Raw genomic sequence first — 16327 nt, 5'->3', positions numbered from 1 at the left:
AGCAATTAAAGATGTGTAATCTACAAAAAGGGCCAAACAAATAGAAAAAAAAACGGTTCAGCCCTTCAAAGATGTCATGAAATAATCTAATTAAACAGAACACAGTTGAGACTAACTTACCCAGTCTCTCATTTTGTTTATTTGTATGTTTTAGAGCAAAGCCACATTGGGCTATCTGCTGTATCCACCGCGGGGAATCGAATCCCAAACTCTAGCGTTTTAAGTTCGTAAACTTACCGCTGTCCCATCAGAGAACCAAGTCGCTCATAGTCAGAAAACTTTATAGCAACTAATATAAAATATATCAATCAGTGGAGAGCTTTTTTTTTTCATTTAGACCAAAGCTTCACAATAGGAGATTCACGCTCTGTTCTACGTGGGGAATCGAGCCTCGAATTTTAGAATTGTAAGTTTATAATTTTACCGCTGTCCCATTGGGGGACAGGGTTAAATTTCTTTTAACCGTGTATTGTTGAGGTATTTGGAAAAATACTGTGTTTTCTTTTAGTTAAAAAGTGTTAACTGTTTTACTTTAACATTTCTACGTTTATATTAACAGTCCGTGTGTTTGTCGCACGTATTGTGTTCAACTAAGGTGTATAAATATATATAGTTTTTATGCTCACGCTAGTCAAACTTGGTCATATTCTATTTCCCACGATATAGAATATTTAGGTGGCAGATACATGTTTGTAACTTGACTTATTTGGTAAACATAGAGCCGGGAGTGGGTTAGTACCTTGACTGTGAATTCGATAATTTTTATAGTTAGCGACCGTTGCTTCACAAATCGTTTCATACTCTCTAACCGTGGGCGTGTTCTATTCAACCATCAAACAAAATATTCCAAAAGTATGAGCGCGCTTCACTATTTTATTTCCCTCTAGAACAGCTATGCGCAGATAGCACTTTATTTAGCTTTGCGCAGAAGTTTGAAACAAGCTGACTACTGTACTTCTTGAGAAATCTAGTTGCCCTTGCACATACTCACCCTCAGGCATGTATGGGGTCATCTATTACATAAAATGTTATTAACATATTTTATTTTGCTTAGTAATAATTTAATTTGATAAATGTTTGTAGCTTTAACTGAAGAAATATTATTTGTGGATGTACGTGGGTAAAAATCGACACGATCAACACTGTGACACAGCCTTTTTTTGTCGCGCGACATTTCGACTTTCCACATCTTATCTCGCGAGTGACACTATCCTCAGATCTCAGCTTTAAATGGCAGCGCTGCATCAGAAAAAAAAAGAAAAAAAATGGCATGTGTCTTACTGAGTGTTATTATAATCTGAAACTGACATTTGCTAGCAAAGTAATGGCTGGTGATGTGGGGACAAAAGGAGCTTCGTCAATCATATTAACAACTTATGAACAGTGCTCTGTAACTTAAAGTTGTATTGATGAAATGATACTAAGTAACATTTTATATCCATTTAAATTAAAGTGACTAAATTCTTGTGCAAATTTTAATTATACTCAGTAATATTTTTTCTTTCAACCTCGTACCATTTGCTCCTTTACTTTTTAAAACAAACCGCTAACTTTAAATCTATAATAATGTTTGGTTTCCCTATCGTGACATGTGACACTCTTATTTTTGCTAACTTTTGACACTGGACACTTTCATATAACTGACTTACAACACTGCACTAGTTTTTATGACCCCCACACCCACTTATTTTTCTGGGGGGAAAATATAGTACGAACACTCGATATATCTGTATTATATTTTCGTAAAATAGTACTGAATGAAAATAGATATTGACACCGTACACCCATTTGGTGGTGTTTGCAACATTAACCTTTACAAAAAGTCATAGCTTGTTAACGTTTATAACTTCTACCCTTGTAATTTAAATCTTCTAATGACGTCATAAGACGTATATTGACGTGATTCAAGGATACTGTTGCCAGCTGAGTATACTCTCAGTCCAAGTATTTTTTGTCTGTTTGTCGTGTGCCACTGGAGCTGTTTTAAAGTTTATTTGTGCCCGACGCCAGAGACGTAGTGAATGAATTGTTAATTTCCACAGATGTTGAATTTCATCGTATAGGTTGGTGTTTAACATTATGATAAAATTTAAGAGTTAAATACAAGGGCCTAACTTTTTATAAATAACAGTTTTAGCAAAATAATATTTGACTAGTAATAATAATAATAATAAAACATTGGACTAGAGAGTACGGTACAGCAGCACCTAGTATTTCTATGTTTTTTTTTCGGTGCAAAAACTTAATTTCAAAACGAAGAACAACAGCAACTGAATAAAACAACAACAACAAGAAAAAACGCCAGCGTACTTACTATAATCTAAGTTGCGTGCTTACGTTATATTACATTTTACTCAAGTCTTTGGGGGATGGATATCAAAATGAAAAATATTAGAAGTAGTAGGATTATATAAGTTATTAGTATTACCGCTGTCCTACCTGGGACATTAGTATTGGTATAACAGTTTATGTCAAGTATACCCGGTGAGATCTGTTAAGTATCGTCATCGATGTCAACCTCCATTTCTCAGTGTATTAGTATTACTATAGGGTTGAGTACGTTATGTTAAAATGATTTTTAAACATACAAATCAGCCGATATAAACTCGTAGTAGTACGGAATGTATCAGAACTACATTTTGACATTGTTTGGCGTTATTAGATAGTGTGATATCATCACAATCTGAGCGCTTTTGAGAAGGGTATGTAACAGACGGGAATATCTCTTGTACTTAATGACATTGAAAAAAAAAAGGAAGATGAATCAACCTGGCAAATAAGGATCATCCATAAAGAGACCTCAAAAAAGTCGTACCCTAGCCGTGGTAAGCAAAATTCTGACAGACGAGAACCCACGAACACAAACCGTCCATGTGACCTATGAAACAGTACGCATAATAATCAAAAATTTGTTGAAGCTGGATTCTTTTAATTTCAATATTTCTGACAGTTTGTTCCATTTACTGTAATTTTTCACTAATCAAGAAGGATTCCGTTTGAAAATGATGTCACAGGTTGTGGGCTCACCAAGATAAGGCTTATTTAATTAGTATCTCCTGTTCAACCGTCACATTTATCAAGGAGCTAGAGAATGAAACGAATATTCATACTACTCCATATGAAGATATATGGCCAAGTCGTCGGACTGTTAAAACAAAACATTGGAAACTATGATCCTCGTAAAACAAATGGCTTATGGAAAAGCAGCCAAGAGAAATGGTATGTTTCAGTCTGAAAATTTCAGACATGATAGCTTTAAGATGAAGTCTTTTGCAATGAAAACTACGTTGCAGGGCTATTGTCAAGATGTCGTCAGTTAGAGCAATACCATATGTGACAATGTGGACTGAAATGATGAGGTGAAACTTCAAAATCGTTTTAATATAAGGTTCCCAACCTTTTATAGTACTACGGTGTTCGGTAATATTATTTATACTAATAGCATCTGTGAAAATAATGTTATAAGCTGTATCTATATAAATATAATAGTACAGTCTGTTATATGTCCACGTAACTACTCCGCAGGGTGTGGATAGATCTTCATCAAAATTGGTATAGAGGTTCATTAGGTCTTTATATACAGGGACGTTTTTAACGTCGGTGCAATGCACCAACAGGCTCATCTTACTGCGAGCCCCCTAGTAATATAACAAATAACAGACTTTAAGGTGTTTCTTCAAAATAGTTTTATATATGTATATATTGTATATAGGAAAACTATTTAATTATTGTATTTTAATATGACAATGAATTAGAAATGTTATAGGTGATCATTACTAAGCCCCCCCCCCTTACGAAAATTTCACCGACTACTTTGAAGTCTTAAAAACGCCCCTGGGTACATACAAATTTTCGGTTTTGAATTTTGCGTTTTGAAATTTTTGTGGACGCTTTTACAATTAAGGGAAGCATCTTTTCATGTCCTAATATAACTACTCCAACTAGTTTTTAATATGTTGCCAGTTAGAGGTAGTTGCACTTGTTTGATGGTGTAAGCCTTGTAAGATGATGTTCAGTTTATGTTAGACCTAGAACTCTTTAGAACAAAACTTAGTTATATAAACGGGCTAATCAGTAAAGCCTCGAGAAGAGTTAGATGAGATAAATGAGTTATTCCAGAAAAGAGAGTTGTGGTCGGTGTTTGCTATCGCGGTAGATTATACAAGTAAGGTTATTTTTGTTTTGTAACTTTAAGTACACTATACAGTTAGAATGGCTGTGAATTTATTTAGGCTTACACGTTACAACAGTTTTCAAATTATATTGTAATAACGTTAAACGTAAACTTTTATTTTTTAATTTAAAACATAAAGGAAGAAACAAACTAATTTGTGACAGTTAATCTGATTAGAAGTTGAATTATTTTCACTTGATAACTTAAAAGAACCCACCAACGAAATAACTGCGCTACAAGTAGCGTATAGTATCAATAAATGAATAATTATGCAAAGTGCTAAAAAAATGTTATTACTAATAATATTACTATTAGTATTACATAAAATCATGAACTTGTGAGAACTTTGCTGTAATTTTAGTGTAAAATCTTGGAGAGAAATGGTGTCCACTTTATTTTATTATTCATACTGCTACTAGTAGAAGTAGTAGTACTAGATTGTTGTAATTAAGGTTCTGCAGTGTAGTTTGTAGGCTGTGTTTCCAAGAATCTATATGATTATGCTGGAGTATAGTGATTTTGTATATGATGCATGACAACAGGTCTTCCAGTTTTTGTACAGTTGTATTGGTTGCTGTTTTAACATGTATAATGCACAGATGTTCTATGATCAAATATATTTTGTTTTTCAAGGTAAGTTTGTTTACTGTGTGTAGGGAACACAAACTGTAGTTATTAAAAACTTGTATTTCAATTAATGCTTTTAGTAGTTCACTTAGTTCTTTGTAGAAACTTTCTTTTAACTAATTTAAGATCAGTCTGTTTCAAATTGGTTTTGATTCTGAGTGTACTATTTTATTTTTTTGCTTGTTTTATGAATCTGTATGTATTATTCATCCAATTGCATCAACCTGTGTGTAATGTATAGTTATGAATTTGAAACATTTAATATCCTCATCATGTTATTTAAAAACCATGTTTGTAAACTTGATTGTTACTGTTTTATTCTAATTTGAGTTGGTTTGAAATTTTCCAATTTTTTTGGAATATAAAAATGTATTAGCTTACAGTGAGTAAGTAATATTATTGGTTATACATATTGCAGTCAAACATAAATACTTCTTACTATGAACTCAAGAACCTCATGCTGTACATTGAATGCCTTCTTTTGGTTGATTTTCTCTTTGTTTTCTTAGCATTTACTTGTTGCAACAATCCTACAATGGTTATACTTCAACAGCTGGGGAGGACTTCTTTCCCAACAGCTGTGCATTAAAATTATTTCAATATTATGTGGATTTGGAGTTTTATACCTACCTCTGGGCTCATTACTGTATAATTGTTTGTATGTGGTGCTTGAAAGAATTTCATGTATGTCTCAGTGTTTTTTGTTGTTGTTTTTTACTCTTTCACTGCCATGGGGACTTCTGTGTCCCCCACAAGAGTGCTGCTATGCCAGTTTGGAATTTTATATCACATTGGAAAAAAAAAGTTATCCCATTTCCCAAAATAAATCAGTTTCAAGTAAGTAATGAATTGTGATATGCGGACATGTCACGTTTTCTACCCCCCCTTTATTAACAAGTAGAATTTTTCCAAATTTTTGTGCATACAAAATATAGTTAGCTCTCAATATAGGAAGTTAGTCAAGGGAACATCCAAAATCTCCTCCTAGTTACATATAACGATATGGAACAAGGCCACTTCAGTAGATCATCAAATGTATTTTATTATAGGGAAGATAACTGTAATAATAACATTGTCAGTGATTTTCTCTGTTGGAGAGTTGGATGATGTCCCAAGAGCATAACCTACTCTTTTACTGAATTGAAGGTGGCTAACAGTGAATGAGTAGTATGCCCTGATTACCCTGGCCCCTGTTTTTCTTATGTATGTAAGGCTAAGGTCTCTAACTATGAGAGAATACAATTCAAATTTTATTCAGACAGATGTAGGATTAGCTTTAGACTAGATAAGAAGTAAGTTGGGGGGGGAGGTTTGGAATTTTCAAGGTAATGATGAACAAAGCAGTCAAATGTTGTAAACATATACGCATGTATTAATATTATGTCAATTTTATTTTTGTAAACACAATATTTTAAAGAAGTAGAATTGCACAAAATTCAGAATGTCCTTATATTAAGCATTTTCTAACATTATAGTGGGCCCCCCGAACTGAATGTCATGTATTATGTGGCTGCAGAAATATTGCACTTGCATTGTATGCAAAACATTTTAGCAGAATAAATGAAAATTTCTCTCAAAATAAGATGTTATCTTTACAAGCAAAAAAACAACAAAAACTTGCCAAATAGTGTTACCTACCAGAAATCAGGATTATCGTCTCCAGTTTTACGCAAAACATCACAATTGGTAACGCACTATTGCTCTTTCAGAGTTCAAGAAGGTTTGAACTCTGTGCTTAGAAGATTTTGGACATGTCCATACCCTGCTAAGTAGGTTAGATAATTTGTCAAGGGATAATATCAGGTCTTGGCAAGCTGGTTTCATTGTAGGGAAGTTTGTTCCCAACTTTGAATTGAATAACTTTTATCTAATATGCATCATTAAAAATCTGTCGTTTTCTTAGAAAGTCAACAAGATTCATGATTTTTGAGATTGATGGAATTTGTGTAATTTCATGTTATAGTCTTTTACTTCTATCTAATTTACAAACACTTTTTCTGATTCAAAGAAGCTTCAGGCCAAGAAATAACTTTTCAGAATGACTTCACCTCCTTCAGAATCAAAGCTAATACCTTCTCGCAAGTATGGCATTTCAGCATGGGTGGGAGAGAGATTTGAAAAACTAGCTGGTAAATCAAATATAGAAGAATTGGGAACATCACCACGTGGAGAGGATTTTCTCAACAACTTAACCAGACCACAAGTTATTGTTACTGATGCAGGAATGGAAGGTAACTTTTTTTGTTATTGCTCAGAGAGAGTTTTTAAATAGATTCAATTTTCATTTCATGGTGTTGATAATTCAACAGCTGTATAGTGATTATGTATAAACATACTTCATAATAAACAAGTTTGCTTGAATGTTATTTTAATTTGTTATTATATATGCTTGCTAATGAATTGAAATACAAATTAAAAATTTATACAAAAACATCTTTCTATTTCTGAATATCTGTATAAAGATACTTGTTTAATTTGGCAAGTCTCAATATGTTTTTATTCTTCAAATGTAGAAGGTAAAACTTGTAAATAAAATATTCAAGGCAAAATATAAAACTTTTTATTTAATATTAAGTGAATTATTATTGCAGTATCAATTGTGTGAAAAGCAGATTTATATTTAAAAACAAACAGTATTTTTGTGTTTGTTTTTATTTAGTGAAATTGATAAAATGCTATATTTTCTTGATTCTAAAGTATAATAAGGCCTGTTGAATCCAGAATTTGTTGATATCCAAGCTACATTGTATGCCTACTTCTGGCTAGTTTGTTTTAGGGTAAAACTAGTTAATAAACTTCTCAACAAAAGTGGAAGCTTTCCTTTGGTTTTAGTTATGAATTAATTAATTAATCTTTATTGCATGAATAAAAAATGTTTAGTATGTAAGTTACCATGATATGTGTATATGCACATAAACAATGCATATTATGTTAAATGCTATAATCAATTTACAGAGGTAGTCCTTGAAAAATCTGGTTAAGTCAAGCATTGTATAGCTTTTTGTGGATGTAAATACTGTTTACATCAACTGTTATTCTAACTAAATAAATGTAATTTTTTCTTCTGGAGAAAGCTTGACTTTTTGTTCAATAATCTCAAGTGTTTAGCTTTCAACAAGGCCTTTAAAATAATAAAAAAATTGTTTTATTTTGTAGATTTACAAATCTACGCAAAATGTAATATTTTCAGCAGATAGTATGAATTGTTTTAGTAAATAAAACTTACTACTTTGCAGGAGCTCAATCAAAACAAAAATTGATTTCATCTGCATCTTCTCCAGCACTTTTAAATCTCATCAGTTTGAATGTGTCGAGAGAATGCTCTCCAAATGTATCTCCATCTTGCTCTCCTAAGGTGATGCGTAAAACACTGGAAGATAACTCACTCCAAGTTACTGCAGACTCAAATCATTTGGGATGGGCTACTTCAGGTTTTTTCACACATGGTAGAAATACTGCTAATTTCAATGCCCCATTATCATCAATTAAAGAAGCTCCTGACGTGCCTTCACCCATGACAGAAAATAAACCTTATTTAGGGAATAAAGGTGAAACACGTATGCGAAAGATTTCGGCTCCTGCCATGAGCCACCGTAAATGTGCTTTTTCCAACTTTGATATGAATGCTCTCAGTCCAACATCTTGGTAATGCACAAGTTATTTCAAAAAATGCTTGTCTATTGTATATAGAAGTAAAATTAAAATTTACATTAGTTGTTCAGTAGCTTTGTGTTACTTAGTACTTATGAACTTCTTTTTACAGTAAGAATATTTTTAAATGGGAAAATAAGATTTATTTGGTGTGTATCATAAAGAACATATGCCTGAAATGCTCTGATTTATTACATTAAACTTTTCTAGCTGAGTTTAACTTAAATCTGTTACATAAAGCAGGCTCAGTAGAAAGGGTGGGTTGCATAAGGGCCTGAAATGCACTGTATCAGATTTGTAAAAACATAGTGACAGATTAGATATATTATTTATAGTATGCTCTTTCTTTCCCTATACATGCTGTATCAAAGCACAGTGCACAACAGGACCTTTTGCTATCTGTTACGGCTAATATATTCAGACAAGATTGAAACCATATTTTCTTTTCATTATTTTTAGATCTAAGTCATTTTAGGACCTTACAGATGCCCACCCTGTTGAGAGCTATTGATACAATGCAAGTTTATTTTTATTCATTAAACTTCATATTTTGATGCAAGTTATTAATATTTCAATACTTCATGACTGTACAGTAAGGCAGTCCAAAAATATAATTATTTTGCATGATATTTGCCTTTATTCCCCTACCACTAACAATGTTGGAAAAGAACTGGATAGATTCATGTATATCTAGAGGTGGCACAACTTATAACACTACAGTATCATTATACGTTGGAAAGAAGGACAAATGAAATAGATATTATTATGGTTTTTATTCAGTAACAAAAACAAAGCTGTAAAATGACTAGTAAACTGAATGAAATTTTTGATAGTGTCAATCATATCTGAATAGCATATAACTGTAATAATAATAAGACAATTTATCATATCACTTATGTCATCAAATTTTCTTTTATGGGAGTTGGAAATGTCTTTTGGTTAGATTAATCATGCAAAGACAGTATTGCGTTTGATCTTTGCCCTTAACGATAGAAGAGTTAAATGTTTGAGTCAGAGCAATACTTTTATCTGTCCAGTCATTCACAACTTTCAAGCCAGCAGCTGCATTTCTTCATATTCTGTAATCCCTTTCCAGTCTATTGGGTCTTTCTCCAGGGAAGCCTGTGCTTTCTCTTTAAATTTCAGATGTTGAAAATGTTAAGAGCCCTCTTTGTTACATAAGATTGTAAGGAGCCTTAATATTAAAGTTCTAGTAGATAAAGGTTTTCTTTCTTCTCTGGAATATTGAGATTCCTCACCATTTTATGTTTAGTAGTTATCTGAACTCTGTCGTTCGATAGAGACAAACCAACAAAGTCTTCTGATAAATACAATAAGTGCTGTTTGAAGCCTTCCATTGCAGCATCAGCAACTGAACGAACTGGATATGCAGATAACTTTAACATCATGCTGTCGATATAGAAGGTTCATTCCAGAAGTGAGCATAGACCACAGCTAAGAAGAGACATGCTTGTGTTAAGTCCTTGATTTCTTGGTCAGTCAGTTTGAACTGTTCTTGAAAGAGAAATATTTTGATAGCATATAGGGCTTTAGCCATCCAACATGCATGATGATATGCTCTGGGAGCTCTGAATGACACTTTAGAGGGAGCCTTGCCTACTAGACACACAAGTGAGAGCTTTAATAGTTCTTCATAACCATCTGTGGGATATTTCATTTGTAACATCTTATTCAAGTAAAACAAGTAGGTGAATATCTTCATCATCATCAGCAGCCCTGAACAGGGATTTGTCAAGTGATGCCCATTGTGCTTGGAATCTTTTAAGTAGACCGATTTCTGGTCCACTTGATGTACCAATAGTTCTAACAAATACCATCGAAAGCATAATTTCAAATATATCTAGTGTCGGCAGGCAATCCAAGCAAGAATTCTTTCCAAAACTTGTTTGATCAATATGCAAGCACCATTCTTGAATCAAGTATTTGCAGTTGTATTGAAACAAATTCCTCAAATGATATCTTGGAGCTTCCACTCTTGAAGGACACAAACATCTGTTTGCTGCTTTCCTATGCTACGAGTGATTCTTGGCACTCCCCGGAGCAATCTGATCAAATTTCTCTATCCCTTAAATGATGTCAGGAACAAGCTTTACATCCCAATAAAGTAATAAGGGGATGATATGGGGAAAAGTTTCCTGCTGTCCTTTGGCAATCTTTTCTTGATTTGTACAATTAGACCACAACCAATTACAGTTGAAAAACTGTGTCACCTGGCATGATGCTGGATTGCCACTTCTTAAATCTAGAAATTGCGTGGTACATGACTCAATGATATTAAATTATAAAATATTGTACAAACTTGCACCATCCTTAAATATTGTTTTTAGTTCAAAATTCATGGGAAGCTCTCATTTATATCTTTTAATTTTTTTACCATACATGTGTGGACCACCCTACTGTACAGTTGCTTTTATGATGGAAATGCAAGAAAAACTTGGGAATGCACATGAAAATATATCAAAATTATTGTTGGTATTAAATACGTAATGTAATAGAAAAAAAAGGAACCGAGAAACATGAAGTGTAGTTAGAATGCATAGAAACATTTCTTGCAGTCCATGTTTAAAGGTAAAATTTACAAGATATCTATATTTTTATATGATGTATACAATATATTCATGATTAATAAAATTTACAATAGCTATCATATTTCTTGTGATGTGTAGAATATGTTAATGATCCATAAAATTTACAACATCTATAGTTTTTTTCGTGATGTCTACAATAAGTACATAATGAATAACTGACACTTAGTCAACTTCAGTATTAAATATTTCCCGATTCACTTAAATAATTTAGATCTTCGTACCTGTTATCCAATGTGCTGGCCGTAGTAATTTTAAGGTCTTTCTTTTCCAGTCTACAATATATCAGGCTTATATGGATTCCAGACTTGCTTACAGATCTTCATTTATAATAAATGGTATAAAATATCCATAAGAGAGTTTTGTACTACTTACATGGGTTCCAGATAACTTATGTTACTAAAATTAACCTGTAATGTATATCACGTACCTCTTATTGAGACTACTATTAGTCTTACACAATGTCATCTTGGTTACACTGGTCAACAAAATCAAACTTTTTTTTTTCTCTCTCATCAAAGATGTAAACACATTTTTCTAAACCAGTTTCGCATGCTGACTCCAAATCATGATTGGCGTTAATTCAGCACAATTTAGGTAGTTTACACATTAGGCTAGTTAACGTTACAACTTTATTCATTTTTCAGTATAATTTCTATAAACGTTATACACTTAGTTAAATTTATACAGTACACAATTATGAAAAAAAAGAAATGTACAACAATAATTAAGGCAATAAACTCTCAAATTTGATTGGTCTCTTCATGAAAACTTGACTTAATGTGCTAGAGGAAAACCAAAAACATATTTGGAATCAGTGTTCCAAGAGCTATCTAGTCTACTTATAAGTATATCTGATGAAAATGACTTGTTGGCCAGTGTTATCAGATAGAAGTACATCACACAGTAAAAAAAACTGTCCATGAACCATTTGGATGATTTACTCATGAAGAATCATTCGTTAAATGGGAACTATCCAAGCACAGTAGGCAGTTGTGGAATACCTTCCAAAATAAATGTTTGGTTGCTCTGACTCTATGACATAAGTAGAAGAGTGTTATTTGTCAATTCTAGCTCATCACTCTAATATAGTATTTGCTCTGAGACTGAATCTGATATTTGCAATCACAACTGGACACTGTCAAGTGTACAGACTTGTCAAGCCTGGCCAGAAAGCCTTATATCCAGTAGGATTCATTCTGCTTACAAAACAGGTTTCCTGCAAAGGTGCCAAGAACATGACATATCCAGTAAGTTAATGACATGAAGCCAGTTTTTACAGATGAATTTAGCTTTACCCTGCATCTAGATAATGGAGGGTATACTCATCTGAAGAGAACTTAGAACCCCATGATACATATGGTGATGCAACTGGCCTTGACTTCAGCATAAAGAATGATTATGCTCACCTCCACTGTGCTAAACTAATCAACACAATCTCTGAAGAGGAGGGGGATGGAATGGTCTACAGTCTTGAGCTTACATGTAAAGATCTACTGGTAATTGTTACATCCTGAAAATGGCTTCTTCAAAGCAGTGGTTGAAGATGCTTAAAGCTACAACTTATAAATATGACATCAGTCCTGGGCTGCTCTTGCTGACTATCCATTGATACTGTAATTTTATAAACCTCAACCAAATATCTGTTTACATGGATAGCCTGAATGACCAGTCCTTTGATTTCAGATTGCATAGCAAATTATCAGATGCCTAATTTACATAAAAATAAATTGGGGGGTTGGTTGGCTTAACACACCTAAAATATTATAAATTTCAAGTATCCTTTATTTTGTACAGTGCATTAGAGTAAAATTTCTGTGCCGTGGCAACAAGCGTAGTAGTGTTAGCTAAATAGATGAGCATATTTTAAGAAATTTTGTAAGACCCATAGAAAACAAATTTTATTGACAAATAAATACATCATTTTTCTTTCCTTACTTACAAAGAAGCATGGATGATTATACAAAAATACTGTCAACACCAGTTTAGATCATTGCTGAAGCACATTTCACCTGAAAACTAAAGCAAATATCTCCTCAAGTTCTATTGTTTGCATATAATTTAACGACTCAGCAAACAAGTTTCTTGCACACTTTTATATCGAAAGATTGTAAAACCAACAATAATTGATTTCCTCATACATTGTATGTTTATGAATATTATTAACAGCAACTATTTTCTTCTAACACTATTTAATTAGAACCAAATATTTCAACAATTCAGTATTGGTCTATGGATCTGCTTTGATGTTGAGAAATGCAGAATACAGTATTTGTTTTAACAATGTACATTGGACACTTAAATACACAGACATTTGATTGTTACTTCATGGAAAAAACAAGAATTACTAATAAGCATACATTACTAAATAAATTATTAATTTATTCACAATATCTACAAAAATTTTACCACAATTTGATAGATACATATACTCTAAGCCATTACATGTAAGGCTTATTTTTGGGTCCCAAAACTTCCGTTGTAGATAACGTAGAGAAATTCTTGCCATAAATCCAACTGGCAGCTGTGTCAAGAACATATTTTCTAATCTTACAGATGTTCAACATTAACAAAAACAAATTGAAAAATACTTTGATACAGTTTTAGAATTAATAACTAAAGAAACTTTTGTTACAATAAACAAAGTAAGTACTACATTTAATTGAGACAGTCCCTTTTAAAATGGTCTGTCATTGGCATTTCACTAATTCTATTTAAGTACAAGGGGGTAAAAATTTTTTATAGCAAAGCCACATCGGGATATCGAACCCCTGATTTTGACATTGTACATCTGAAGACTTAACCGATGTCCCACCAGGAGACTATTAACTACTAAAATCAAACTTGATATTATGTGATAACTGAAAAAAATTTCTATAATTTTAGGAAATTGTTAAAATCAATGCCTTGATTCGTGATTTACAGAGAAAAAAAATTTCTAGTCAGTATTAACTAATTTACCATGCTTAGACAAAATAGATAATTTCAGTGTTAGAAGTTCCTAATCATTTTGTAAGATAAATGTACTTAAAAATAGAAAATATTTGTAGAAACTGTTTTGAGATACTGAAAATGAAGGAATCTTAGTAGTTGAAAAGGGGTGTAAGATTAAATAGTGGAACAGCAAAACAACTAATTGATAATTTTTTGAAGGCTGGCTTCAGTGACAATATACTTTTGATAAACTGTTTTCTAAATGGAAAATGATCATGTAAAATCTCTCTCATTATACACTTAATAATCAAAAGCTTATCATAAATAGAATACTAAAAATATTTATTCAACAGCTATGCAAAACATGTCAGAAAAACTTTGCCACAAAGTAAATACTAACTTTTCCTTTCAACCCTTTACAGTGCTAGGAATGCCACTGACCACCACCAGTGAATATATACATTATAGACGATAAACCTACACAAAGGAAGTCTAGATGTTTCTTTCTATCAGCATATGTAGTAATGGATCTATAACAGATGTCACTGTTTGCATTGAGGTCAAAATAGTTAGTAACAACAATCTAGTGACAATTATGTTTTGTCTTAACTTGCATATAATACAAGTAATTGGTTGTAATTTCAAACCAAAAAGTTTAGATTCAATCACTAAATATAAGGGAAAGTGTCAAAACTATCAATAAAGGAAACCCAGGTGTATTGGACAAATGCAAACATGGCATAATGCCTAGGTTTATCTTTCAATATGTATAAAGGTTGGTTTCTTTGAGCAGCACATAGTTAGCCTTGATTCCTGTTCACATAAAGCTAAATCTATCAATATCACAAACAACAGAAAAACAATTTGTAATAAGTTCTTGAAGTTACATGTAATAATGTAAACAAGTGCTTCATTGATAAATTGAAAGTATGGAAATAAATCAACACAAAATATAACTATTTACCGTGGTAAATGATACTAAAGGTACGTTTTGATGTTTTTTAAAGTTCTTCTTTTTACTAAATGAATTTTCTGTAGTTCCCTAAGAAAAATAAAAAATGTAACATTGTTTGCACACTTGCTGTATATCATTCAATACTAGATTAACTATCAGCTTTGACATTTTCACTTCTGTTAGAGAAGAAAAATTTAGAAATGTTAATTATTATAATTCCTTATATCTGAAAAAAAAAAGGAAGTTGAAATCATATATATATACAATAGACAAACAGAGAGAGAGAGAGCAATTAGTGATCCAACACTAACAAAAGAGCAAGTGCAGAATATTTTTTTTTTTATAGTGTACTTGAGGTATTATAGCCAATAAAGGTAGATGTAGATTAAAAACTTTTGGGTTAATTTGGAGAAAAACTAGTTAAATTTCAGAATGGCTATTGACACTTCCTCCAATTAAGTATAAAAAATAAAATAAAAAAACCATAAACCTACCAAAAGCATGTTAAATAAATAATGCTAAAACATCACAAGTTTATTTTTCAAAACAATCTCAAAAGGTGCAGAAGAAAAGTTACAACTGAATAGTTGGAAATTTTCTGTTTTTACTTATTTATACAGAGACCATTCATTTTCAATTCATAATTGATATAACTGTTGTTCTTACATTTTTCTCAATTTTATCTGTGCCTGTGTGTATTGGGGATAAATAGTTCTTCAATTGGATGGCTCAGAATTTTATTTTCTAAGTTATTCACAAACTGTTTAAACACCTAAAACTCCTACAAGCTGGGCTTTAATAATTCCTGAAAAGAATGATTTTAATGGCCAATGTGTAGTAGTGACATTGAAAATATAATTTAATTAATTTCATACTAAGCATCTGATTACACATACACAACCACTAGGCTAGCAGATCATGAAAGTACTGTTGTTATAATGGGTGTCATTACTCTGGTCACCTATGGAGAAAGTGAAACAAACTGAGAAGGAAATAGTTATTAGAAAAAGTATGCTACAAATAAAAATGCTCTTGTTATGTGGTCTCTAATGTTGCTACAACTGGAAAAATAGTCAGCAATTAGTTTCGATTTGGAGATTTAATTATTTGCTGATTTGAATTTTAAACTTTGAGATGAACTCAAACCAAAGAAATATTTTCCATAGTTTTAAAATCCAATTAACATTGAATTACTCACCAATCTAATTTTACATTTAAAAAACGTTTCAACTTTAAAGGTTTTGTTTTAACTATGTTTAGTTCAACAATATTAACTGTTTTATTAAACATATCAAAATAATATTATGTAGTAACCCACATTATCTACAAACTACCCAGGGATCATGGCTGTGTTTGCACTAATATATATATATATATATA

At 32.0% G+C, this 16327-nt stretch overlaps 2 protein-coding genes across 7 annotated transcripts in view; one reads left to right on the top strand and one right to left on the bottom strand.

The window, feature by feature from the left end:
* The first annotated feature begins 1913 nt into the window (after nt 1–1913).
* LOC106478490 lies at nt 1914–11122 on the top strand. Of its 6 annotated transcripts, none has more exons than XM_022382097.1 (3): nt 1914–2063; nt 6810–7032; nt 8038–11122. In XM_022382097.1, the coding sequence occupies exons 2-3, from the start codon at nt 6840–6842 to the stop codon at nt 8448–8450; spliced, it is 606 nt and encodes a 201-aa protein (XP_022237805.1). In that variant the 5' UTR covers nt 1914–2063; nt 6810–6839; the 3' UTR covers nt 8451–11122. The 6 variants fall into 6 exon arrangements, with proteins under 6 accessions (XP_022237805.1, XP_013794491.1, XP_022237806.1 ...); XM_013939037.2 differs by having other exon boundaries at nt 1941–2063; nt 6813–7032; XM_022382098.1 differs by having other exon boundaries at nt 1943–2063; nt 6839–7032.
* Nucleotides 11123–12932: 1810 nt separating this feature from the next.
* LOC106478487 (eukaryotic translation initiation factor 2-alpha kinase-like) overlaps nt 12933–16327 on the bottom strand; it is a 48703-nt gene continuing 45308 nt past the window's right edge. Inside the window, exon 19 of the mRNA XM_013939033.2 lies at nt 12933–16327. This exon is cut by the window's right edge and continues 1545 nt beyond it. The gene's annotated coding sequence lies outside the window, so the exon portion shown is untranslated.

The sequence above is a fragment of the Limulus polyphemus genome, unplaced genomic scaffold, assembly GCF_000517525.1.
Source record: "Limulus polyphemus unplaced genomic scaffold, Limulus_polyphemus-2.1.2 Scaffold216, whole genome shotgun sequence".
In the NCBI taxonomy this organism is placed as follows: domain Eukaryota; kingdom Metazoa; phylum Arthropoda; class Merostomata; order Xiphosura; family Limulidae; genus Limulus; species Limulus polyphemus.
The sequence above is the reverse complement of the archived record's forward strand: the minus strand, read 5'-3'. Positions and strand labels throughout refer to the sequence as shown.